General features: G+C 38.5%; 1 protein-coding gene across 2 annotated transcripts; it reads left to right on the plus strand.

Moving 5' to 3' along the window:
- Positions 1–3,914: 3,914 nt before the first annotated feature.
- On the plus strand, positions 3,915–25,928 carry LOC145778583 (G protein-coupled receptor kinase 5-like). 2 transcript variants are annotated; one of them, XM_082590100.1, is made up of 15 exons: positions 3,915–4,075; positions 10,735–10,830; positions 11,452–11,564; positions 11,819–11,896; positions 12,177–12,301; positions 12,856–12,948; positions 13,622–13,826; positions 14,967–15,157; positions 15,348–15,385; positions 15,560–15,649; positions 15,941–16,149; positions 17,853–18,017; positions 20,213–20,350; positions 20,614–20,748; positions 23,017–25,928. In XM_082590100.1, the coding sequence occupies exons 1-15, from the start codon at positions 4,015–4,017 to the stop codon at positions 23,083–23,085; spliced, it is 1,806 nt and encodes a 601-aa protein (XP_082446226.1). In that variant the 5' UTR covers positions 3,915–4,014; the 3' UTR covers positions 23,086–25,928. The 2 variants fall into 2 exon arrangements, with proteins under 2 accessions (XP_082446226.1, XP_082446227.1); XM_082590101.1 differs by lacking the exons at positions 3,915–4,075; positions 10,735–10,830; positions 11,452–11,564 and adding an exon at positions 11,257–11,293.
- The last annotated feature ends 348 nt before the right edge of the window (positions 25,929–26,276 follow it).

Genomic DNA, 26,276 nt, shown 5'->3' on the forward strand with positions numbered 1-26,276 from the left:
TGATGTATAGCCTATAATACAGGGGTCGGGATTCTTTTTACGTAAGAGAGTCATGAAACTACATTTTTAGAAATGTATTTTCGTAAGAACCATATAATGCTTTAACACTTAATACAGCTAACATGTAGTGGCAGGTGATGAGTTGTAGGCTTAAAGGGAAGCCATGTGTTCACTAAGGATGAGAAAAACAGCGGGGGTCCTGGGGACTGTCCCAGAAATTTTTGAAAAACTGCATTTAATTTGGTGCAGTCTAAGCGTATTTTCAGGTTCAAGTTGGAATGAAAAGTGAAGATGAAACGTTTTGTGAGCCATGCGCCAGATGCCCTCACCAAAAGCCATATATGGCTCGCGAGCCATGGGTTCCCGACCCCTGGTCTAATAACTCCACATTCATCAACTTGGCAGTGTGCGTAGTCAAAAACGCAGGCAACTTTTTCCCAAATAATTTTATTAATAAATGTATTACGGTACAGTAGCCTATTAGTAGGATATATTTTAAAGCATATATTAGAAGTAAATATATTTTAAACTAAAGCATAGGCTAAAGTCTCGCAATTACAGTACCGGTAAGCTTATAAAACAGACTGACAGTGAAATGCTTCAGCTTGATGGAATTGCTCAACTTGACCCAAGTCATTGCTCCATTTACCCCATAAACTTTCTGTTGGGGTAAGTTTAGCAACACGTAGGCTATATACATATTGATATATAAAATATATATTATCAAACTCAATTTAAAATGTGACTAATTTTCTGGTAGGCCTACTTCAAGCCCACCCTTTCAAAATTTTTCAAAGCGAACTTTATTGCAAAAGCGACCAGCAAAAGGGTGCTTAGTTTTACTCAGTCTCCCTTAGCTTACTCATCATGACATTGCAGTGGCCGCAGTAGCGTTGAGAGGAGGTCTCGGAGTAGCCTACTTTTGGACTCGGGATGATTTTACGGGCTCGTTTCATTTCCAAGGAAAACTTGAAGAAACCACGGAGTATTCTTTGGAGAAAGTGCATTTTTCTTAAAGTGTTTTAATTAGGGGCTGAGGATCTCATTGGTGCAGGACTCAATTATCCATGCAACGGCCCTGGCAGTGGGTCTAGAAAAAAGTAGATGCAAAAAAACGCAAATGCTAAAGCGTGCTCTACACCGAAATAGCCTAATGCCCTATATCAATCATGCGGGAAGAATGACTAGTCTTCACACCCGCGTTGGTCGACGTTCAGGGATGGAGGAACCATTTTAAAAGTAGGTGGGCCCAGAGGCGCAGAAGTCAATGTCAATTCTACTTCTGGGGGGCTTCGCGCCCCAGACCCCCCATAACATTGTTGCATTACTAATATTTGAAATCGTTTACACCAGTAATCGGCAACCTACGACAAAAAAAATCATCCGGCCCGCCGCTCCTTTACAAATTATAATAATATGTGGCCAGGCCAGTGGTTTATTACAGTATTATCGAATGGAAGAACAAGTACTTTTCATTAATCATTTTAGTAGGCCCACGTCTTTGGTTTGCAGCGTTTGTTTGTGCAAACAAATAACTCAACATAAAGCGCCATTATGATGCAAAACATACTATTTTTTCCAAGTTAATGTGTCAAACAAGGAACGGCAAGGTTAATCAACTCAAAAATAGCTTTAAAAGAGCAAATTTCTCTGTTACAAAGGAAAGAAAAACCAATGAATCCAAAAATTCTTCTGCTAGCTACAAGGTAGCACAATCAATAGCAAAAGACAAGAAATCGTATAGGAATGGAGAATTTGGGAAAAGGTGTAAGATGGATGTTATTGAAAACGTAATATGTACAGAGAAAAAAAACAAAACTGTATTTCAGATATAGGCCTAAGTCTTTCAACAAGAATCGTAACTCAACGAAAAGAAGAGATATCGGAGAACGTAACATGTAGCAAAAAGTTATTGTACATCTACAGTTCTTCGCAATGGCAATAGATGAGAGCACAGCCACGACAGATAAGCCTACAGCTGAGCTGGCAGTATTTGTGCGTGCAGTAAACAAACATTTTGATGTTTAAGAATTTGTTCAGCTGATTCCCGTCAAGGATATTACTAGCCGATCTTCTGAAGGCATTAGGCTACGTCAACGCCTTGAAATCATGCCTCTGAATCTATCTAAACTGGTATTAATAGGCTACGGCCCGCCAAGACCATGTAAAGTTTGGCTTTGGCCGCTGTCAGAAAAAGGTTGCCGACCCCTGGTTTACACATTGCGTTTTCATAATTGCCTTTCGTGCCAACAGGCAAAACTTTTTATTTTTGGGCCGGATTTGGTCAAAAAAAATTACAAAATTGTTAAATGGTTCTAGGCTATAGTGCTTTACAAAATATGGCGATGTACATAGGCTACAAATAAAAAGGCAACAATACACACACAGTTATAATGCCACCTGGCAGTAATTTGTAATAATATGCAGCATTATACAGTAGGCTACGTGCATATGTAATGATATCACTGTTCTAACCATAAGGAGCATAGAAAATAATTAAATTGATTGGTAGATTGCTCCAGACCACCAGTCACACGCAATCACACCCACACGTGCTGCACATCAATAATGGACTCAACAGAAAAGTTTAAAGATTGGATTTCATCATTGAGCTATGAAAGATAATAATCAAACTACTGTGTATCAAATGAGTGAAGACCTTTTTTTGGAACTCCTCTCTGATTTGCCGTTTTCGCTACCTTTTCAAAGAAATTTGGCTTTTAAAAGTGGGTGGGCCAGGCTCACCCAGAAAATAAAGTAGGTGGGCCCAGGCCCACGAGGCCCACGTGGTTCCTCCATCCCTGTCGACGTTGCCTTACATGTGAGAGTGGGAGCTCTCGATATTGGGTTGCTCAGCAAAGGTAGCCTAAGTAGTCCTTTGTGTTTTGTCAGAAGCAACTTAAGTCTGTGGTCGCCTATACCGAAGCCTAGAACAAAATCCTAAAAACGGATTTCGCTGCTTCGTGCCACAAACAAAATAATTTTTACAATATCCTGAAAAATTGAAAAGCGAAGAAAATGTTGAATAGCCTAAGTCTAAAAACATATTGTAGCAAAGCCTACGAAGCCGAGTAACGCAACCAGATTTAACACATTTACTTTTAACATTTACCCACAAAACCAAGTTCCGTAGCCTACATTAAAACAAGATTCGCAAAAAACATTTTCGACTCGGGTCTTTTCTAAAGTTCCCAAAGTCCCGGTTTTTGACATCACATGATGTCCTCATCATGAATAAAAATTAATTACCCACCACACAGTAGGCTAATTTTATCCACATTTGAACAAAACTGTAGCCTATTTTGTTCAGATGTTTTTGTTTTCTGAATATTAAAAATAAACGTAATATGTTAAATCTGGTTGCGTTAATCGGTTTCGTATGCGTATGGTACGACAAGACAAACTCTCTACCGAAGCTCTAAAAACATAGCCTATTTGCAAAAAAAAATTGATGAAAAACAAGAATAAAAGCAGGATAGATAGTTGCTATGTTGGTTGGCCGTTGTGCGTTAATCAACAATGTTGATGGCCGATGTCGGGGACACAACTCTTGATGCGTTTAGTTTGTCTCACCAGGAAGAGCAGGCTGGCAAAGGAAACCACACAAAATATATCTTCGTCTGGGCACAGCCATTCCATCAGGCCTTGTCAAATCTTTGCATGAGCTAAAAGAGTTCTTCAACCATCACATTGTTATAAAAAAATGCATGTCGTTTTGATTGGGTATCCAACTGGTATCCAATAAAACTTTCACAAATTTCGTGAAAAATTCCAAATTAATTGAAAAAAATATTTGGCATAAAATATTTGTGGCATTTATCACTCACAAGAAAAAAAGCAGCGAGTTTGTATTTTTTCTTGTGCTGTGCTCAAAGCCAGAAAAGATTTTATATCGATTTGTTCCAGTATGCTAAGCAACTTCGCTGAATCTGCCTTCATGGTTTGTATTGGTTTCCAAGTTCAACCACTGAAGCTAGATCCTGAAGAGACACAGAGTGAATCTAACAACCTCCAATGATGGATATGGAATTAGAAAATATCGTGGCCAATACGGTCTACCTAAAAGCCAGAGAAGGTAGGTAAATGGAATGAAGTTAGTATTGCAATTTCATTTTAGGTTTGTTGTGACTTTCATTATAGACTGACAGTGAAACTGTAATGTTGCTGCAAACAATCTGACTGGCTTATTTGCACATACTTAATTTGAAATTTATGATATATTGTCAGATAGTAGAGTATATATTGTAGAGACGCCTATGAAATTATTTTTTGAACAGGCCTAGGAAATAGCAATAGGCTACCAATACCATATAGCCTATCTTATTTCCAGTCTGTGCAAGTTATCGTTAATCGTAGCCTATGATACTTTAAAGAAAATTTAATATATTTTTTTGGTTTTTGAAAACAAAAGGCTGAGGCTATATTTACACTATATAGTGGAATTCATTATATAAGGAATTCTGCCCTTATTTGAGAAAAGTTTAAAGCTGTTGAAAACAAAAACTTGTATACGGTACGGTACCGTATATATTTTGAAATTTGTTTTAGTCCTGGGCAAAGATCAAAACCCTGACCTAATTACACAGATATTTCAGTTATTAAGTTCCATACATAATACCTTTTAACGCTATCATATCGGAAGAAATTGTGAAAACCTAATAAGTTTTTTATCTTGTAGTAGGTGCTTCCCAATAGTGTTAGACCCACTAGTGAGATAAAACCTTAGCATAACGGTTAGTAGGATGTTATTTGCTGGCGAGATTCTCTTTTAATTAAAGATAAATCTGATTCAAATGCAATTTTAAACCACAGAATGTCCCATAAAGTGCAGACTATATCGTCAGCTGAACTGTCAGACTGAGCTGAGTCAGACAGACTGAGCTGAACTGAACAGCTGAAGCTGAACTGAGTTGAAACGTCTCTTGAAAAAATCAACATAAGAAATACAGCAGTGTCAATGTCACTGATCAAAGTTTTGGCAATGACTTTTCAATTGTGGTGGAAAAGCGAATTAATGTTTGTACTGAAGATTGGTGAAGCAAAGTAGGCTTGCTGTAGTAGGGTACTTCTGCTGGCACATCAGCATTATCACGCTTCTTATCGTTGCTCAGTATCAGGGCAACTGTCGATTCGCCACTGACTGATGTCATCATTATTGAAAACAAGGCCCACACACCAATCTTGGATTACATGGCCTACTGTCTGCGTCATACTTTTTGTCAAGCCCCAATGTAAACTATTTACACTAATGAGACATTGAGGCAAGTCTGGAGATGCTTCCCAAATTTTCCTCAACTGAAGGTCTGATCGCTTGATGCAGTGAAGATGTGCTGCCTCACCATGTTATGCTTTTATGTGTTTAATCGAACAATATTGCATCAATTTGGCAACATAGACTAAAGAAATCTTAGGCTGCTTCCTTCGTAAGGTCAACATTATCAGTCGTGGTGCATCAGGCAGCATTCTATATATTTCACTTGACTATATAGGATGCAGCAATTAAACAGCTACAGTTTTTTGAGCTTATGTTAGACCAGTGTTTGGTAACAAATGTTTGTCAATGCAGTCCGCCCCGATAGCTCAATTGGTTAGCGCGTCACTTCTGAAACGAAGAAGCTTTAAGATCAAGCAGCGCTGGTTCGACTCTCGGGGTGTGCGCTTGAGCAGTGCATGTTAAGGACTGCTCTCCATTCAGCGGCATCTAATGGATGGAATAATTCCCCGGCAACAAGACTTCAACAATTGGAAACTTCACTCTGTCAATCTCGATGACCGGGCCTGCGTCAGTGATTCAAAGCCTCCACAAGTATGCGAAACTTCCAAGATTAAGCTCTGGAAGAAGCTTTCCCAGTCCGAGGATAAAGATTCAATCAATCAATCATAAGATTTTCTTCTTACACCCTGAAATATTACAGTTGTTTTATCATACAAAAACCCTTTTGTAAATAAAACTAAATATGTTGAATGGGTTGGGTTAGCTTCAACTTGGATAGCCAAATATTCAAAGCAGACCTGCAAACCATAAATAACCATGACCGCATGAGCAGCAATATGGCACCTAATGGATAGAATAATTTTCCGGCAACAACACTTCAACAATCGGAAACTCCACTCTGTCAATCTTGGTGACCGGGCCTGTGTCAGTGATTCAAAGCCTCCACAAGTATGCAAAACTGCCAGGATTAAGATTTGCAAGAAGCTTTTCCAGTCCGAGGATAAAGATTCAAATATCAATATCATGATTTATGAATGAAGTATTTGGTGCATGGTGAGGTTTATGAGTTTAACCTCATAACAGCTTTTTTGCTCATAGAAAACAAACATGATGGTAAGTTTACTGAATTATCAAATTATACAGACTACATGCGTTCAGTTAGAATTAACTGACATGTTCTCCACCATTTTGATTTTATTTCTAATTGACATGAGAAATATAAATGCAACACTAATAACACACTCACTGAATAAATTATTTTAAGGCAAGTTTAAAATAAACCGCTTTATATTTTTTATGGTTTGTCTTAAAGTGTCTTCAGGTACGTTTGCATGATTTCCTGAGTTGTTTGTCTGAAATAAATCACTGTTTGGTTTTGTTTGATTTTCATCAGTTATATATTTGTCTATTTTGAACCATGTGTGTTGATTGAAAATAGCTTGGTGTTTGAAATTTAAAAGAATATATTTTACTAATTACTTTCTTTACTGTTGCTACTTATGACATGTTTAACTTTCTCAAAGAGTGCGTAAAAAACTGTCGTTAGACACTGTGTTCTAATACCAGTCAATGTTATGAATGCTTTATTGAAGTCTCTTAGCGAACCTGTTTGTATTAAGAATTCCTAACATTTTGTTTCCAAAACTCCTGATTTATTTGGAAATATTTGCATCTACACTGGGACCCTACTAAGCTAACAATCCAAGAGACTATTGTGTTAGTGGGGCTGGGTTATTGCATTACTGATTTTCTTTTGCAAATATGCTAAATGTTTTAGAAGCATTTTAGGAGTCACTCTGAAACAGTAAATTAATCAGGGCTGTCACTGACTGAGGTTTCATATTAAATAGATATATGTTGTCCCACAAGCATTTACTTTAGGGAACGTTCAAATATTACGTAACGCCTTCGAGGGGGAGGGGGGGGGTTTATGCAAAGCGTTACGTTAGCGTCACATTGGGGGGGAGGGGGTTCAAGCAAAACGTTACGTAACGCTTTCGAGTACGGAATGGTAGTTTTTTGTGCTGAATTCGTACTGAAAAAGCGTTACATGGGGGAGGGGGGGATTGAAAAAAGCGTTACGTTGGCGTTACATGGGGGAGGGGGGGGGTCAAAAATTCGGAAAAAAAGCGTTACGTAATATTTGAACGTTCCCTTAGTCGTACTCAGGCTTATGCCCTGTGGTTGAAGATTTAGATTAAGTGGACTTAAAGGCAAGGAAGCCAATTTTTGTCCCTTCAGGCATACCTTTTAGTGTCTTGCCAAAGACACAACCACGTGCTTTTGCTCGGTGTCAAAGCAGCAAAACGGTCATAGCTGTGTCTTTGGCAATGTCGAACCAAGACTCTCACCACTCAGCTATTCACTGTCCTATAAGCTTGTTGTAACGGTGATTAAAAAGTTTTTTGTTAGTAAAGTTGTATCATTACCAAATTTATATATTACATTTGTTTTTGAATTACCTTGCCACTCCAAATTCTTGATTGTCAAGGACTAAAAGCACTTTTTGACAAACATTTGTAAACATGTGGTTGTCAAGTTGTCATGCCCAATTTAACAAATTGCTCCTTTTCTGCATTAATTGAACATCGACTGACATTGAATCAATGTACGAAAATTGATTTTTTGCTAGGGCTGTTCTCCATTTACTTGTTGATTACTGATTAGGGTATGTTGAATATGTAAGTCTGTGAAATGAGACTTATAATGAGAATTTAGTGTTATATATATGATAATTGTGTCAAGTAAATATTCAGTGGAATCTTTTGTTGCATGGTTGAAGAAATGTTTTTGTTTGACAATAAACATACAGGTATTTGCTTTTCAAGCTGTAACAAAATGTTTTTAATTTTCATAATTGCATGAGGTTTATGTTGCCATGCTTGGTTGCAAATTAATTTAGTGTGGTGATGCTAAATGTCATATTTGGTATTGGTGGTGTAACTTTTATTTTCTTTTTAGTATTAATCAAACTAATTATGACTTTAATAGAAATTTTAATAGATGTATTTTAATAAATTTTAATGACTTTAATAGACTTTAATAGAGATGTACCGATATATCGGTATCGGTGATATCGGCCATTTTTTGAGTATCGGCATCGGTATCGGCAAAATTTGGCCGATACTGTGGCCGATACTAAACATGTAAAAAAGGCGTTTGCTGCGGATTTTCTGCAGAAGCAAAGATATTACATAAATTTTTTAAAGTAGTAACTAACACCACATTGATGTAGAAAAATAACAACCTGTTCAAATTTTTGATACCTCACACTCCCATGACTTCATGCGCGCACCTTTTGGCATTGTTTGCTTACAGTGATTCTTTCACTCAAACAAAACGTTTTGTTTCAGCAGTTTTGCGTTGTTCGATTCTTAAGTTGTGAAGGAGACTCAATTTCTCCAATATTTATCATTCTTTTCTTTGTGTTTCTTTTTTACTCTCAGCAGAGGATAACCCCAGGCCAAGACTAGCCAGGTAGCAAAAAAGTATACTTTTGCATCGTTTTGACGTTGCTAAACGTTTAAAAAAAAACATGGAACTTGGTTGTTTTTAGTAAGCTGGTTTTATCAGTTTGTGATTTAATTTCCACCTTTTGTTGTAATGATCTCACCAAGCTTAAACAATGTCATGGCAGAGTAAGTAGGCTCAAAATGAAAGCAATGGGACTACAAATCCTCACTAAACTAATCAATAAATGGTCTTGTTGCGCCTAAGATGACAACCTCATTGTGAAGAAAGGAGCGTTCTTCCCGGCTATCAGCACAAGGCTGAGCACTCACTACAGCGAGCTGTTGCGATTCGCTACCCATAATGGTGTAGCTTCCACGCTAGCCATTTAGACCATCCAATCAACTACAGCATATGTTTCTCGGCAGCCGTTTTGTAGCAAGAATTGACATCGACAAGAATTGAGGGTCTGCTACTATTCGGTGAGTCCGATTCGGTGAGTCCGATTCGGTGAGTTCCTAACCCCTAACTCCTAACCCCTAACCTTAAAACGGCAATGATAATTAGGCCACGGTACCCAATAATTAAAAAAAAAATTGAAAAAATCCCCCGTTAAGGGATCGAACTCACCGAATCGGACTCACCGAATCGGGCCATTCCGAAGAATTGAAATGGCTAGTGTACGCCCAGACAGCAGAATAACTAACTTTTATGATTTAATTTAGGGTGCTTTTAACAGAACATTTTGCACGTAAAGCATTAAATTACCACTTTGGGCCCATAATTTGCTTGCAAAGCACTCGATTACCTTTCTGGGCCCTTTTGCCAGATTACGGGCCCCCCAGGACTAAAGAATAACAACTTTAACGCTTGAAATCAGTCGTTTAGGATGGTTTTAGCCAAACATTTTTGTGTGTAAACTATAAAACCACAATTTCGGGCCCTCCCAACAAACACAGGCTTGGGCCGTCAAGGGTACGCCGTACCTTCCGTACCCCCCTCTCATAGGCCTTGGTCATTTTAGGCGCAACAAGACCATTTGGATTAGTTTAGTGAGGATTCTTAGTTTGCTTTCATTTTAAGCATAGCCTACTTATTCTGCCGTGACATTGTTTAAGCTTGGTGGGTTTATTACAACGAAAGGTGGAAATTTAATCACAAACTGATAGAACCAGCATACTAAAAACAACCAAGTTACATGGATTTTTTAAACGTTTAGCAACGTAAAAACGATGCAAAAGTATACATTTTTGCTACCTGGCTAGTCTTGGCCTGGCAAAAGCTTTTCAACCGAACGGCAAGCGCCATTAGGTTGCACATTACTTGTTGAATAGTTTTTGTACGACTACACAAATCACTTGGTTTACATTTTACATCTTATTATCAATTATGATGGCCTATTTGGAGAGTTTGTGCAAACACTTTATTAATTTTTCAGAAACCCCAATTATGATGTAATGTTTCTTTCCTTATACCCCAGTCCTCAATTATGGTGGCCTTTCATTACTGAAACCTACTAGTATTATGACACAACAATGCGGTTGAGATTGGATTCTTGAATCTTTAATAAATTATGCCAATTCAAAGCTTTTTTAATAGTTTTATGCAAATAAGGTAAAACTTAGCATTTGATATAATTCCTTGCAAATACCAAAATTGCTTCTTTTTGTAACACCAAAGTATCGGCCAAAATATCGGTATCGGCATCGGTATCGGCCTAAAAAAGTGATATCGGGATCGGTATCGGCCAAAATATTGGTATCGGTACATCTCTAGACTTTAATATGTAAATCTGTTTCTGGTGTGTTTTGTAGCTCAGTGCTTCATTTTTTACAGTGGCACAGTGCAAATTTACTTTTGAATTAAAGTGGTATTTATAAACTATTAAAAAACAACCCACGAGTAGTTGACTAGTTGTACTAATTGTTGTTTTAAACTTGTTTGATTTCAAAGTAGAAATAATGTTTACAACATTGTGACTGGATACTTGGATAGCGGGTGTTTTTCATTGTTGGGGTTTATACTTGCCAGTTACTGGTTTCAGATTTTATAATGTTAGCAATCAATAGGTGGGGGAGGAAAACGGAAAGGAAAGAGCAAGAGATGGAAGGAGATGCTAAAATTTCCACACATCAGCGAAACTGACGAATTGAAGAAAACAATAAGTAAGTTGGATTATAACAATTCACCTATTGGTGAAGAGGTGCATAAAGTTTATTTAGTCACACTCACATGCGCTGAATTTTGCGAGTTTTGGTGGCTGCATTAAAACGTTCACTAATTTTTTCCTTGAAATTTCTCCTAAGCTTTAAGGTTGTATATTCTTGAGTTCAGACGAGCGGCGCAGGAGCTGTTCCTGCGGGCGGTATGCAGGTCACACTTTGGGCACCGCTGTACTAGTCTATAAAACTTAGGCTACTCCAGCAAAGGTTCTCCAGCAAAGGTTACTCCAACAAAGGTTCTCCAGCAACTTCTGTTGCCTTTGGTTTCTTAACTTTTTGTGTCATTTTTAGGTTTACTCAGTCATCATGCAAAATGCTGTGTTATGTGTAATTCTAGCAATTTGCTTTTCCGGCATTGATTGTAATGTTCCGTTCATCTAATGTTTTGTACAGCCGTTTCTGTGAAGTAAGTTATGCTGATAAGTATCTAAACTATTAGGCAATGCATAAGGCAATTCACTGCATTCAGTAATTTATTTATTTGCATTAAATAATTTATCTAGTTGACGTATTAAAATACCAACAACTGCATGGAATTATTAATTCTAATCAACCTGCTTGCAGAAAAAGATTATACATTTATATGTGAAGAACAACCTATCGGGCAAAGATTGTTTGCGGATTTTTGTTCAACCAAACCAGAACTATCGATATGTAGGAAATGTTTGCAACAAATGGTATGCGCATCATGCATTGATTCAATTCAAACGTACTTAAGCTGACAATTTTATTACAATATGTCCAGTGTGGAAAATCCTTCAGATGTCTTACCTTCTTAAAGTTGTAGTTTATTATTCAAACGTGTCTGTCTAATCATCTCAACAGATGTTTGTAGACGTTGAATCATATTATAAAAGCTATTTAACTAGCTGGGATTAAATTATTCAGTGGTGACGCATTTGCGCAAGGTCGTAAAACTGATATGTTGCAGAAAAAATATGAAGAAACTTTATGGGAAGAGAGAAGGCAAGCTGCTCAGACCGTTTATGATGAATACTTGAAAGATGGGGTAAGTTGACAGTGGCAAGCGATCGAAATGCTTGCGTCACGTTCAACACCAATTCCTCCCTCATAGAATACAAAGCTATTCCTCACCTAAAAGTGATCTGAGATAGGCTTTTAAACTTTTTTAATGAATTGGTATTTGCTAATGCGATTAATGAGATTCTTTGTAATGGCGTATCATCAGTTTGAGAACAACTGTAATGGTGGGTTTGGAAAGATGTTGGAAAGGCTATATGGATATAATATGCTTTTTTAAAAGAATTTTTCTTCTTGGTGTCTTGCAGACAGAAAAACTTCCAACAACCGTAACCAACGACATGATTGAAGCAATCGAGGAAAGATTAAAAACTCCCCCAGAGTGTGATCAAGAAGAAAATCTCAGTCAAGATTTGTTTTCTGAAATTTCAAGGTAAGAATTTGAGGAGTTTTTCGAACATCACATCTCCACTTTCTTGCTTATAACTCTCTCCCAAGAAACGCCAATTATGGCATTTGTCATCTGCCCACCAGTAAAAAAACGTAATATGACGGTTTTAAGTTTTTGTTTAACTTTCTCCGTGATGTCAGCTGACATATTACAAAATCCGTCAATTTTACATTGATTCAACGTCCGCAGACGTTGAATCAATGTAAAATTGACAGATTTTGCTGTCTGATAGGGCATGTCTGACCAGCTACTAATCCTGCAGCTACGCACCATATTTTTTGAAACTGTTTGCTTTTTTCTGTTTACTAAGTAGCCTAGTTGATTCTTTAATGCACAAGGACGTTGCACTAGTTCAGTTTGTTGTAAAACTTGGGTTGTTTGCATTGTTCCAATCAAAACTGTGACATTTAGTGCCATAAAGTTCAAAACTTACGAAATTCTGTGTCAGTGCAATCTAATTAAAACCGCCGGTCATTGTTTCGTAGCAGTCCGATGATGTAGCGAGTTCATATCAGGGAAGTTTTTGTTTATTGCAGCGCTATCACCAACTACCTCAGCGGTGAACCCTTCAATGGATTTCTTGATTCAATGTATTTTTCCCGTTTTCTGCAATGGAAGTATTTGGAAAGGTGATAATTGTTTAAGTTTATTTCGTCTTAGGTTTGCTTGCAGACAGTTTGCTGTTTGAGAAAAGCTCCAAAAACCTCAAGTTTGTTTCGTTTAAAGCTTTCAATTTACCGAAAGTGCTGGTTGGTTTGTCTTTCGACTTCCCGTCGGCTTCGGGCTGACAGTTGTGACGTCACTACGCATTGCGGCATGCGGCCAGATGAATCGCATTCACGCATCGTCAACAATGCTTCTCCTGTTACTCAGCCTGCGTCATAGCCGACACCCAGGAAGCTGCCAAGCTTGTGGAAGCTTTTGAAAGCATGCGCCGCGATTGGTCAGCTGCAACAAAGCCACTTCCCAGACACGGCAAGCAGATAAAAAGCTGATGAATCTGGCCTGCTATATTTACACAGTTTATCTGGTTTTCAAGTTGTGCTGCAAATTCTTCTATCTTATTAATCAACAAGAAACTTTTTTACACCAATATGCTCACTGTTCACATTGATTGTCGGGTACATCACATGCGTTAAAAACAAAAACAATTGTTTCTACTTTCTAAGTGTTTTGCCTGGAAGTATTCAAGCAATTTTTTCATTATGTTAATCCGCTCAGTTTTGATTCAATACGTTTCAGCGTTGTGGTTAAAGTGAAAAGATTCACCGTTATTCAAATAAGCTTTTTGCATCTTTGCAGGCAACCGGTCACTAAGAATACGTTTAGACAATATAGAGTCCTTGGGAAGGGTGGCTTTGGAGAAGTCTGTGCTTGTCAAGTGAGAAGCAGTGGGAAAATGTATGCTTGCAAGAGATTGGAAAAGAAAAGAATAAAAAAACGAAAGGGAGAAGCAATGGCGCTCAATGAAAAACAAATTCTAGAATCGGTCAACAGTAACTTTGTGGTGAGATTTGAACCAGCCTCATTCAATTTTTTTTGTTCAGTTGGTCTTTTCTCTTTGTAAGAAGCCGCATGAAAAATAACCTTTCGCAAAATCAGTAAAATTTCCTTTGAAAACAACACTGTTCGATTAATGACACCACACAATTATTGTAATGCCATTATGTTGTTTACGCAATGAATCACACTTGAATTATTGGCGTAATTGCAAAGCTTGTTAATGCTGCTGACGTCCAAATACAAAAGCTACGTTTTATGCCAGAAATCGTTGTGTCGTGTTTGAATGGCGGGTGACATCACTGAATTTTGAAGCGTGTCGAAAACGCTGATTATATTCGAATTAACATGGCCACATTGGTCAGTATGTTAGATCAATGGTCATCCCAGCTAATTGCAAGATAACACACAGCTTACTGGCGTGTGTTTGCTCAACTGCAAGATGCTGGTGCTTTGTGATTCTCGTTGCTTGACAAGAAATGAGCCAGTGTGAGCCCTGTGTCCCAGCTAGCAAAATTTGTGCTTTTTACATTGATTCAGTTGAATTAACGTCTGTAGACGATGAATTTGACATATTTCAACGTCCAAGATTTTCAACGACAAGCTTTGAACGACGCCTTTGACAGATATTGCACTTTGAATTCAAACTACAAATTGTTTGCTAAGTGGGATCCCATCAGGCTAACTATCTTTGATTATAATAATTTGATGCAAAACACGTTGGTATTTTGTTCTATCGTCACATCAACTCAACATTTGGTAGCTTAGCGTGTTATGACGAGGTGTTATTTCTTACAACAGTGCAGCGCATGTCATGATGAATTGCATGCTTGCTGGGTTGTGGCAATGTTTGATTTCTGCTTGTATCTGAAATTCTTTTCATGTAACTGATGTCATACCTGTCTAAAGAGCTTGTGATACAACGACTGGTGATGTAACATTAACATCCAAGTACATTATTCTTAATGGACTATCTTCGCAGAAAGAACTTAAAAGCACATTCTGCAAATTCTTGAACTTTCTTACACAGTGGCTAACCACAGGCTTAAAATTGCGTCTCTTCGCGATAATTTAACGTTTTTAAGTATGTAAAAGACACAAAATAATGCGTTGAATACGTTTTCCTGTTTGAGATCTTGTCCTTCAGGTCAGTCTGGGTTACGCATACGAAACGAAAGACGCGCTCAATCTTGTGCTGACAATCATGAATGGTGGCGATCTCAAGTTTCATATCCACAACATGGGAGAACCGGGCTTCAGCATTGAACGTGCCATATTCTATGCTGCTGAAATAACCTGCGGTTTACATGACCTCCACAAACTCCGTATCGTTTACAGGTTTGTTGAAGCAACACAAGTTTAGTGTTACACCAAACTCTTTCATCTATTCACCGGCATAGTGCTTTTAATAATGAGTTTCGAAACCCATCATTTCGGTATTTGTAAACGATGATATCCAGACTCTTGTTAGAACCATATAACCACTTATCGAATTGAGATGTGCGTAACTACCACTTTCATTTTACAGAGATTTGAAACCAGAAAACATACTCTTGGATGATCACGGTAAGAATTTGGTTATAACCGGCTTATGTTGCGTATGTTCACTTTTAAAGTTCTCCGCAAATTGATAAAACGATTCTCAGCGTCTTGAAAATAAACAGACCATGACGCCTGACGTAAAGCATGATTGACATACAATGGTTGCATTTCTTAACCAATTCGTACCTTGTCTTGTAGGTCACATCAGGATATCTGATCTTGGCTTAGCTGTCAAAATCCCTTCTGGGGAGAAGATCAAAGGGCGTGTTGGCACGGTCGGTTATATGGGTGAGTGGCTTTTACATGCCAAACAAGTGTCAAGCAATTTCTGTTAATTATTTTTGCTCATGAACCGCTGATCGTGGACAGTAATGCTACCTTGACGTCAAAGATTGCCTTTTTTCATAATACTCTTTTCGGTTGTTTAAAACACCATGTGCTAACCCAGACAGCAAAATCTGTCATTTTTACATTGATTCAACGTGCGCAGACGTTGAATCAATGTATAAAACAACCAACCTTCAAGACTGTTTTAAGAAATCCAAACCCAGAGTAAATGTTTTACACTTGTTGTTTCAGCTCCAGAGGTCGTTAGAAACGAAAGATACGAACTGAGCCCTGACTGGTGGGGTCTCGGTTGCATCATTTATGAAATGATCTCAGGGCAAGCTCCTTTCCGAAAGCGAAAAGAAAAGGTCAAGCGAGAAGAGGTTGATAGAAGGGTGAAAGAAGACACCGAAAGTTACAATTCAAAGTTCACTGCTGACGCGCAGTCCATTTGCTCAATGGTCAGTAAAGTTGATCAATTTACTTTGTTCGTTTGTGAATCTTTTTTAGATATCGCTTCTCCACCAAGTTTTGTGAAATTGGACAATCCAGTCAGAAAATCGGTCTTTTATGCCAATATAAAACTTGACTGGTTTGCTGGCCGGGTTATTTCTTCGGGGACACTGCTTGCTTCATTGAGAACTAGCATGTTGTTGTCGATGGACTTAACTGCATAGCCTCAGTTTGCATCTTTGCAACTGTTGTCGCACTGATTGCTTGATATTGTGACAGTAATACGAGTGACAGCATATGGGCGTGTTTCTATTTTCAACATTTCGACCCATCTGAACCAAATGGCAGTGGTGTATTGTGATGTCATGTGTTTGTGAGATGTCACCTGCCACTACTATTGCTCCACCATACCTTACAGAAACATTTTTAAGTAGCCTAATCGAAAATATTTTCTCCGTCATGTAGGAGTTCGGATAGCTGAGAATTATATCATGGCTTTAAATCATGCTTAAAATGTTTTGAATTAATCACATTTTGTTATAAGTAAGAGTGCATTTGATAGACCTAGTGCTAATTTCCAGACAACAAATCAGTACTTTTTTAGTAATCAGTACTTTTTTAACATTGATTCAACGTCTCCAGACATTAAATCAACGTAAAAGGACTGCTTTGCTGGCTGGTTTGTCGCAAGGCAACTACTCGTTAGCTCTGATATGATCTCTACACGACGGCAAGTTGCTTTCTCCCTATGTTGCCGATGGGCTGGTTATTTCTTGGAAGGACTGACTGGACAATAGATTTTGACATCAGAAAACACTTACTTGAATCACATTGATCTTTTATGTTTGCCTTTGTGGTCCAAGCTAGCATATGGGCTCTTATTTAACGTTGAATTGATGTGAAAACGGACAGATTTGCCGATACAGAGTTTACATCAAGAGTGGCTTTTCCTCATTTTAACCTACTTTTAAAAAAATTCATTTCACACCACCGCTCGCTTTTGCAATAAAACTTGTTTCTATTTTTTTTATCCATGTCGAGACCTTTTGAAAATATATATATCTGACTGAAGCTTGCTCACTGATGAAAAAAGAGGCCAAGCTCAATATTTTAGACGCTATGTAATATAAGCTGGGTAGTCTATAATTATCCAAAAGTTATATTTTGTAGATTTGTAAGAATCGTATTTTGTATTTTTAAACATTTGTTGTTAGAATTAGATTTTGCAAAATGCAACCTGTGTTGGAATGTAGTGTTGCCCATTTAAGCAAAAGTCTCATTCCAACCAGAAAACCAGACCCACGTTACACTGAGTCTGCGTCCATAGACGTTGAATCAATCAAAAAGGACCGATTTTCTGGCTGGGCTGACATGGTCGCGATGTTTTCTTTTCGTGGCATTGTTGACTATTCTTCATAATCGATCATGTCGGATGATTTCCTCGGCACAAAACCTACCCAGCGAGCAAAAGTTACGATAGCTTTATCGATTCAACATCTGGCGACGTTGAATCGATGCAAAAGAGCAACTGAGGCCAGAGGGGCTAGTTTGTTTTGTCAACACTGATGCCACGATTCGATTATGTCGTTGTTGAAATATTTTCAAGTGTATCTTGTTTTGTGCAAAAATAACGTGTTTTTTGCACAAAACAAAAGTTAAAGTTATATTTGTTGTTTTATTTTTTGTTAAAACTACTTTTGTTGTTGTCTAGTTATTGAAAAAGCCCATTAAAGAACGCCTTGGCTGCAGGAATGGCAGTTCGTCTTCAGACGTGAAAGCCCATCCTTTTTTCAAGAACATCAACTTTAGACGGCTGGAAACCGGGAACGCACCTTTCGGAAACCCGCCATTTAACAAAGTCCCCTTTGAGCTTGATGTGAGTAGAATTCACCCCCCTCCCAGGCGGCAAATCAATGGTTTGTTGTTTTTTTGTTTAAGTTTTGAGTTGATGTAAAAAGCGATTGATTTGCTGTCTGGGGCCGTTGTTGACGTTGATCGAGCCGGTCCGCATTAGGTTTTGAGTTGATGTTTAGTTTTCAAACACCGCAGACTTGCCACCATGTTGTGATCTGCACGTCTGGGCTTGGTAATAGGTTTCTGCTGACAAATATGTTCAGATAACAGATAATGATTTACTGAGGCAGCGAGAACCTGCGATTTAAGATAAGGCTCTGCGTGACTAATCACCTTCTATCAGCCATTTTACTGCATCTTGTTTGTTCGTATTTTTAACATTATATCACCGTGAAAGGTACATTATGTCAGCACAAACGAGGTAATTTCTGGTCGATTATGTGCTTTTCAACGTCAAACCTAAGACAAGAAGCAGATTTTATTTCCTGGTGATGCTGCAGAGAAAGAAAACGTATGAACATCATTTGTATTTATTCCAGCGGACTAAATCAGTGCTTTTACGTTGATTCAAGTAGGATCAAGGCTGAATAGGATCAAGGCTGCAAACGTTGAATCGATGTAAAAGCACTGGTTTTGTTGCCAGGGTGGTTTCAAATACCAAAAAGGATACATCATGGTCGATTTTGTTTAGCGTTCAGCCATTTCTCACACGAGACCAAGAATAGACCCAGACAACAAAATCAGTCGTTATCACATTGATTCAACCTGGGATATTGCTGCCTTACTTGAGTTGCACTCCAGTCCTGAAATCAGTCGTTTTTTCCATTGTTTCAACTTCGACTGTTATTTTGACTCAAATCAATCCTCCCAACTTGAATCAACGTGTGGTGCAAAAAAACTGATTTGCTAGCTGGGATCATGGCCTATTTTGGTCGTGGCTTAATTCCCAATTTCAAGGACCACTCGGTTCTCAAACAACCCAGTTAGCAGAAATAGTTTTTTTTTTTTTTCTTCCTTTCAACGTTTCATGATGGTGGATAATTTTTGTGAGCTGAAGATTTTTGACAACTCGTTCAATTGAGATTGACTGGTTGCAGTGGTTCGTGATAGTTGTTACTGGCTAAAAATAGTTGTCCATTTCACAGTGCTTCAACGTCGCCAAAGTGGAAGCAATATAAGAAGGACAACTTTTGCATGCTGGGGGTTGAGATTTCAATTGTTTCGAGATTTCAATGATCAAATTTGCATGAGCGATAAAGTAGACGTTGAATATTGTTGTTATCATTAATCGTTATGTGCAATGATAATTTAAATTGCAATTTGCCAACTTTTTGGGATCAGTCGTGGTCAGTTTTGTGGACTCACGATTCACAGACGTTGGATTAACATGAATTTATCGGACTTGTTGGTTTCACAGACATCGGCAGTTTTGTACGTTTTCAAGTGTCAGTTTCCCCTTTGGCCCTTGACCAAGCGTAGTTTGCTTTGAAGCGCATGCGGTTTATATTTGTTACTTTTGATGATGTCACAGCGATGAATCTGTCCAGTTTCTTTCAATGGTTTTCAAAATCAACTGGAAATTAATCGATATTGTGATTTTTAAGATTTCTCGGCTTCCCGGCCAACCGAAAGTTTATTTTGCCTAGTGTTTATTGGTTTGGGCCACATTAAGATAGTTTTGTATTCCATTTGCATTAAATTGAATCGATTTAACACAATCAATAGTTTTAAAAGACTAGATTACTGTGCAAATGTCAGCAGTTAAGCATTTAGAATTCAAATTTAGGATGCCAACCTTTCGCATAACATTGACATCATTATTCAATTTTCTTTTGTTTCTGTCCCGTGTCTGCAGTTTGTACCATATCCTAACTTAATATTCACGATGGGTGACGTTGTATCGTGTTTTGTGAACGTGATGTGAGTTCCTGTACACCAACATGGGCCGCGTGATGTCACTTCCGCCTCGGTGACCTAAAAGACTTCGCTCTTGGCGCTGCTGTGTCCTGATTTTGCAGCAGCCAAAACCTTTCATTGAAAAGCGATAGGCTCGTTGAAGTAATGAGATTAAAAGAAACTTGCTTTTATCTGATAATATCGATTTTGTGTTCATGAATTATGAAAGGCTTCTCAAGCGACTCGCCGCCTACCCTTTCTATTACTCAGCGTCAAGACGACTTATGTTATTAATTGTGACGTCATTGTGATAACTTGCAGCCGCACGCCGTCTATGCGAAGGATGTGCTCGACATCGAACAGTTTTCCACAGTTAAAGGCGTCACCATCGAACCGAAAGACAACGAGTTCTATGCAAAGTTTTCAACTGGCTCAGTGTCGATACCATGGCAACAAGAGGTAGGTTTAATGAATGCACGATTACTTGTAATCTACTGCGCTTATGATGTCATTATCCCACCTAGTAAATCAGTCTGCAGACATTGAATCAATGTAAAAAAAATGGACTGATTTCATTGCTGTGTTAGTATCTTGTTTGAGACAGACTAATCAATTGAAACATGTGACTACTTATGTTACAACACTCATATGTTGTGATGATGCCTGTTGCTACCTAGAGAGTGTCATAGTTCACTGTTATTACTCACAGTTTTATTTTGAAGATATGCGAGACAGCCGTATACAATGATTTGAACATGTGGGGACCAGACGGTGGCCCCTCGCCCGATCTCATCCCATACGACGAACAAACCATCCCCATGAAGAAGGGACTGTTAAGTCGACTCTTCGGCAGACAGGTGTGTGCTTCTTGTTGATAGTAATGGTTCGGCGTGACAATTTCCACTCAAAAGCCAATCCATTTTTCACATTAATTTGACGTTAACACTTGTTTCAACTTTTGCTGAATGTTAAATTAGTGCAAAACTGATTTGCTGGCTTGGTTGCATTCAGTCGTAAACTCGAAAGCTTCCCGGCCAGCAGCGAAAGTTGTTGTTGTACTACTTCATACATCGTTTACAGATTGTTAAAGGGCACTTTTTTTTTGCGATTACACGTTGCAACTCCACTTTGCAACAAAATTCTAAAGAGACAAAACGATTCATGTTTTTCTCGTTGTATTGAACAGCCACTCTATCAACTCCTTGTTTTCTTCGTCCAATATTGAGCATGATTCTTGGGTCTGGAGCTGCTTTTCGATTCTTAACTCGCATGCTGCTGATTAATCGATTTCAGGAAATTTATACCCGGTTGTACAATTGTACATGCATCAACATGTTGATGATGTCATTGAGACACGTTTTTCTTTTCGACGTGATGTAGTTTCAGGAAAACATTCCACTGACATTTGGTATACCTAGTAGCTTTTATGATTTGATTGAGTGATTAATGGAGATTCTACCACACTCTCTCTCTTGGATGGCACTATGGTCATTCACAATTGCACACATTACAGGCCAAGTTTCATCCAAACTAGCAATATCCGCCTTCTCTTGCGTTGTTTCAACATCAGCTGAATGAGGTAGAGCAATGTCTGTAAGCGTTGAATACATGCAAAAAAAAGTCTGATTCTGGTCACTTTTCGAGTTGGGTTTCCGCTGTGGGATCTCGATGGCGCAACTGATCGAGGTCGTGGAATTGAATAGTCTGAAAGATTTTTGCCCTGTCTGGGAGTCGGTCTGCGAAAATTGACGTCGTAGAAGTTGGATATGTTTAATTCGACTGCCAACGCAAGGCTCTGCCACCGCTGTGAAGTTTAAAGAGTTTCATGCGTTTCTAAACTAGGTTGTAGTTAATGTTTTGGATCGGATACTATTGATCCTATAACTCTGAAATTAATTTACTTATCGAAAGAAAAGGGTCCAAGTTTGACAAAAAATAGGAACTAAATGCACTCCATATCAACGTGTATTTGTCACTATGAAGCTAAAATAAAAGTTTATGGCATTTGGTAGTTGTCTTACCCAGCGAACAATCTACCTACCCAGACAACAAAGTTTGCTGTGTGGGTAGTTCTTTTGGTGTTAATTAAACCAACTAACCAACCTAGTACAACAGCAGTGGAATACTAGCTGTGCAATCCTTTGGCTCTTGGTCGCTCTTGCAAGTTCGTTGTCCCGATTTTTTCTTGGCTGCTGTAAAAAATGATGAAAAACTCCAAATTGTTTCAAGCTCAGACAGCAGCGACTCCTCGAGTTTGTCGGACTAAACGTTGCTTATAGTTGATACTTGAGTTTCTCTAATTGCTTCCGATAGGCGACTTTAAACAATTTTTGCAGCGGTTCAGAGTTCATTCAGTCATTCATATCTTTGTTTTTCCCAGACAGCAAATCAGTCGTTTTCACATTATAGACGTTGGATCAATGTAAAACAGCCACGTGCTTTTGAGCGGTGTCGAACCTTGGCATTCGGCAATGCAAGATGCTGTAGCAAGATCCGTACGCAATCGTCTACCTATAACACGCTGGATTTCAAACTTAATCTAAGTTCTCTTAAAAGTCAAGTTGGGAGCACCTGAGCTGGATATTGGTCATGTTTGTAAACTAAGAGTCACCAGACCTTGAAATCGGATAAAGTAGTGGAGTGTATCGCCGTAGTTGAAACCAATTTACCTCAACTTTGCATTACATGACGCAACATTAGCACTTTTCCATTGAACTTTCAAACCGCTTTTACAGTGGTGCGTAACCGCTTAACGAATACCGTACATAGTTCTACAAGGAAACTAACTTTGTTCTAATTATTAACTTGCTGCAGCCGTGTTGCAAAATCACGTGTGCAAGTAAACTGTCGCACAATGCTTAGGCCTGTTTTGTATCAGCCTGCACTGTGACATAATCTAGATGTGGAGCCTAGACTCTAGACTTTACACATACCCAGTGGCCAGTACCCACCGCCAGTCCGCCACCTCCCACCGACCACATTGAATGTGTAATATCGGTATACTATGTGCAGCGTCATTTCGATGAATGATACAAAATACAACGCGTATGAAATCACTAGCAACAACGACCAAGTAACACAGTAGACGTCGTCTTAATAACCGGATATTTGTATGCTTTTTTCAGTCAACTCAAAACAACCTTCGCACCACCAAGACTTCGACCAAGAAAACAATCAAACGCCATTCGAGGTGACCACCTAGCAAATCGTTCACCGGTTGCTGCTGCTGCAAGACATCATGAACACTGGGGCGCTGAGAGATGCCTGGCAGGGTGAATTAAGCGCGTGGTTGTTCTGTTGACATCTGTGCTGCCTCACATCAGTCGTTGGCGCCCCTGTAAGTGGCCTATTGATGGCAAGCGAAAAACTCACCTCTGCCTTGCAACAGGTTCAAGTCGTCAGATCACTTTCATTCTGTGAGAAATGGAAGTATGCGATTGTTGACATTGAACGTCGCCTCCCAGAAAGCAAAATCCGTCATTTTTTCACGTCTGAAAACGTTGAATCAATGTAAAAATGATGGATTTTGTTGCCTGGCCTGTAGCACTGCTGGTCACAATTGTGGCATTAGTGCACACAAATAGAAAACCAGAATAAATTCAGCAACTTCCTTGACAATGACTTGCCGTCTTTGTCATGTTCTTGCATAGATTCTTCATGTTGATTTTGTTTATTCCAAGTTGTTTGTTCTCAGCTTGTCAAAGTTTTGTTTCGCCGTCGTTTTGACGTCTCCAGACGATGTAAAAAGGCAACTTTGATTAGTCGGGTTGTGCTTCGGTCCTGTATTTTTCAAAACTTAAATAAACACAGAACTTCAAGTGACGTGACCCAGTTAGTGAATCGAGCTTTTATTTTTGTACAAAAATGCCTGATTTGCTACCTGAGAGCATACTGCAAGCATCATGGCAAAAATCAATCTTAACGTGGGTACCTACTGTTGATCCACATCCGGTTACCCACGTCCTGCAGTACAAAGACATACCACCATGCATTGTCTCTTACCCAGACAGCAAAGCAGTCGTTTTGTTTTACATTAGACGTTGAATCAATGTAAAAAGGTCGGATATTGCTGTCTGGGATTCGTTGGTGGGAAAGTCTTGGCTTATGTAAAGCAATGTTCCGGGACTATAGTCTTCCATTTTAATTTACACTTTTTTCTACTCTCACTTTATTATCATCTCAAAAAACGCCTGCACGCTTCTAAGCTGACAAAGTTGAAGAGCTGTTTTCGTGGGAGTGACTGCACTTTTCCATGTAGATTTGTGCTTGGCGTCACTACGCTTAAATCGTGTTTACTTTATCAATATGAAAAATATATCATTCAAGTACATTACAATGCTGACATCCCAAGCTCCTAGACAGCAAATTCCGTACTTTTTACATTGATTCAATGTAAAAAAGATTGATTTGCCAGCTTGGGCAGTGCTGATGAAGTTGTCGCATTTTGACACCGAAAAATTGAAAATTTGATGTTTAATTGGATGCATTGATTATTTTGTCGTGCGAAAAATCACATTGGTTTGGCTTTGAACCTCAAGAATTGGTTCAGAAGTGTGTATTCTGTACTTAGTAATGTGTTTGTGTATTCTCTGTTTAATCCTTTTGTAGTCATTCTAAGGACAAGCACCGTACATATGTCCCAATCAAATAATATGTCTGTGATTTTTTGGTGAATTGCAATTGCAGAATCTTAACATGTTGCGCCACATTTACCCAGATAGCAAATTAGCCGTTTTTTACATTAATTCAACGTCTGCAGACGTTGAATTAATGTAAAAAGCGGCTAGTTTGGTACCTGCCTGTGATTGATCTGCAGCAACACCGCCTTGCTACCAGTGTGTTCCAGGATCGTCTCATTCATTTCGCCAGTGCCAGAACAATGCTACTACCTACAAATCGAATGTCGTAGGTTAGTTAATGATGTGAGATGCTTTCAGCCTTCCCCGAAAAAGAAACTATTCACAAACTCGTTTGTGACGTCGTCTTGATTTTCACTCGTTATCACCTTTTCACATGTAAAGGATCACAGTATTCCTGGGTGTTGGTCTATTACTGGTCCTTTTTTTATTTCGCAACATCTTGCCAAGAACTATTTCTCTGAGTAACCAGACGTGAACGTCACTTTTAGCTGCTAGCAGTTCACCAAAGTAATGTAAAAATTGATCTCTTCAGTCAGTGATTCATTGCCGTTTATGAAATCCTTGCACTCTCGTGTACATTATCACAGGGATGCCTCTTCTATTACGTACAAAGAATATAAAAGGATGTTAAGACCGACACAATATAATAGATGTTCCTTTACTAGAATTAAATCGCTAATTTTTATATAGGTTTGATTTCCATGTTAATTGGGACTATCCGTACCTTTTCAAGAGTCACTACTTACTAATGTTAATCTTTTATGATATCATCCCAACAGCAAATCAGTCGTTTTTGACACTTACGCCTTGTTTTTTACGTCTGCAAACGTAACATCAATGTAAAAATTGACTGATTTGCTGTCTAGGATACAATTCCTATTATTGCCGTTCGATCTGTGACTAAGTGAATTTCTCACGTTTAACGTCTTTCGTCGCAACACGTAACAAAATTCACGACTAAAAATGCTGCTGGTTTATGAAAATCTTTAGACTAAAAAGCTTTTGAATAAAGCAGCGCTTTTTGGTCGATAATTTTCTCACATATTGCAATGACGATGCTCGAAAGTTTCGTAACAAGTTTCCTACAGCTTCAGTTTATTGGTTTTATTATGCGACCTATTGTAGAACTACCTTGTAAATTTTGCGGGCATGATGAACCGCATCGCACTTTGTCAGTAATAGGTATTTATTGTTTGTTACGATTTAAAGACATAAATTTCGCTTTCATCGGAGCAAAATAATGTTCACTGTTGATCCTAACTTGTGTTGCATTTTACATGTCTCATCATTTGTTATGTGGACATAGCCTAGCAGCTAGTTGATTTTTCAAGCAATGTGGTCACTCATATGTAAGATTTTCTTTGAGGTGTGTCTGAAATTGATTCTAACTGAACGATTTTGGAACTGTAGTTTAGAACCCGCTAGGCTAGGCTAACCCAATCAGTTTATCCTCGCCCAACAAAGACTGGTATATTATGAAATTTGCTTTGATATACCATGCCTTGAAAAGTAGTTCTGTAACAAGTGAGTTTCCAAGTCATCTAAACCGCTTTAACACTAAACAAAAAGCAAATTTATCAAAGTACGTAAGTAAAATGAACTATCAGTGCTGTTTGCGAATAGATAAGTTCCAGCTGCGCACAAGGTGAACCAATTACATGAATCGTTATGCCCATTTATGGTTGCACGCTTGGTCGGTCACATAATGACGTCAAACCGAGGAATTCGATGAAGTAAAAATGCAG

Source organism: Aplidium turbinatum, chromosome 10, assembly GCF_918807975.1.
Source record: "Aplidium turbinatum chromosome 10, kaAplTurb1.1, whole genome shotgun sequence".
Lineage (NCBI taxonomy): Eukaryota > Metazoa > Chordata > Ascidiacea > Aplousobranchia > Polyclinidae > Aplidium > Aplidium turbinatum.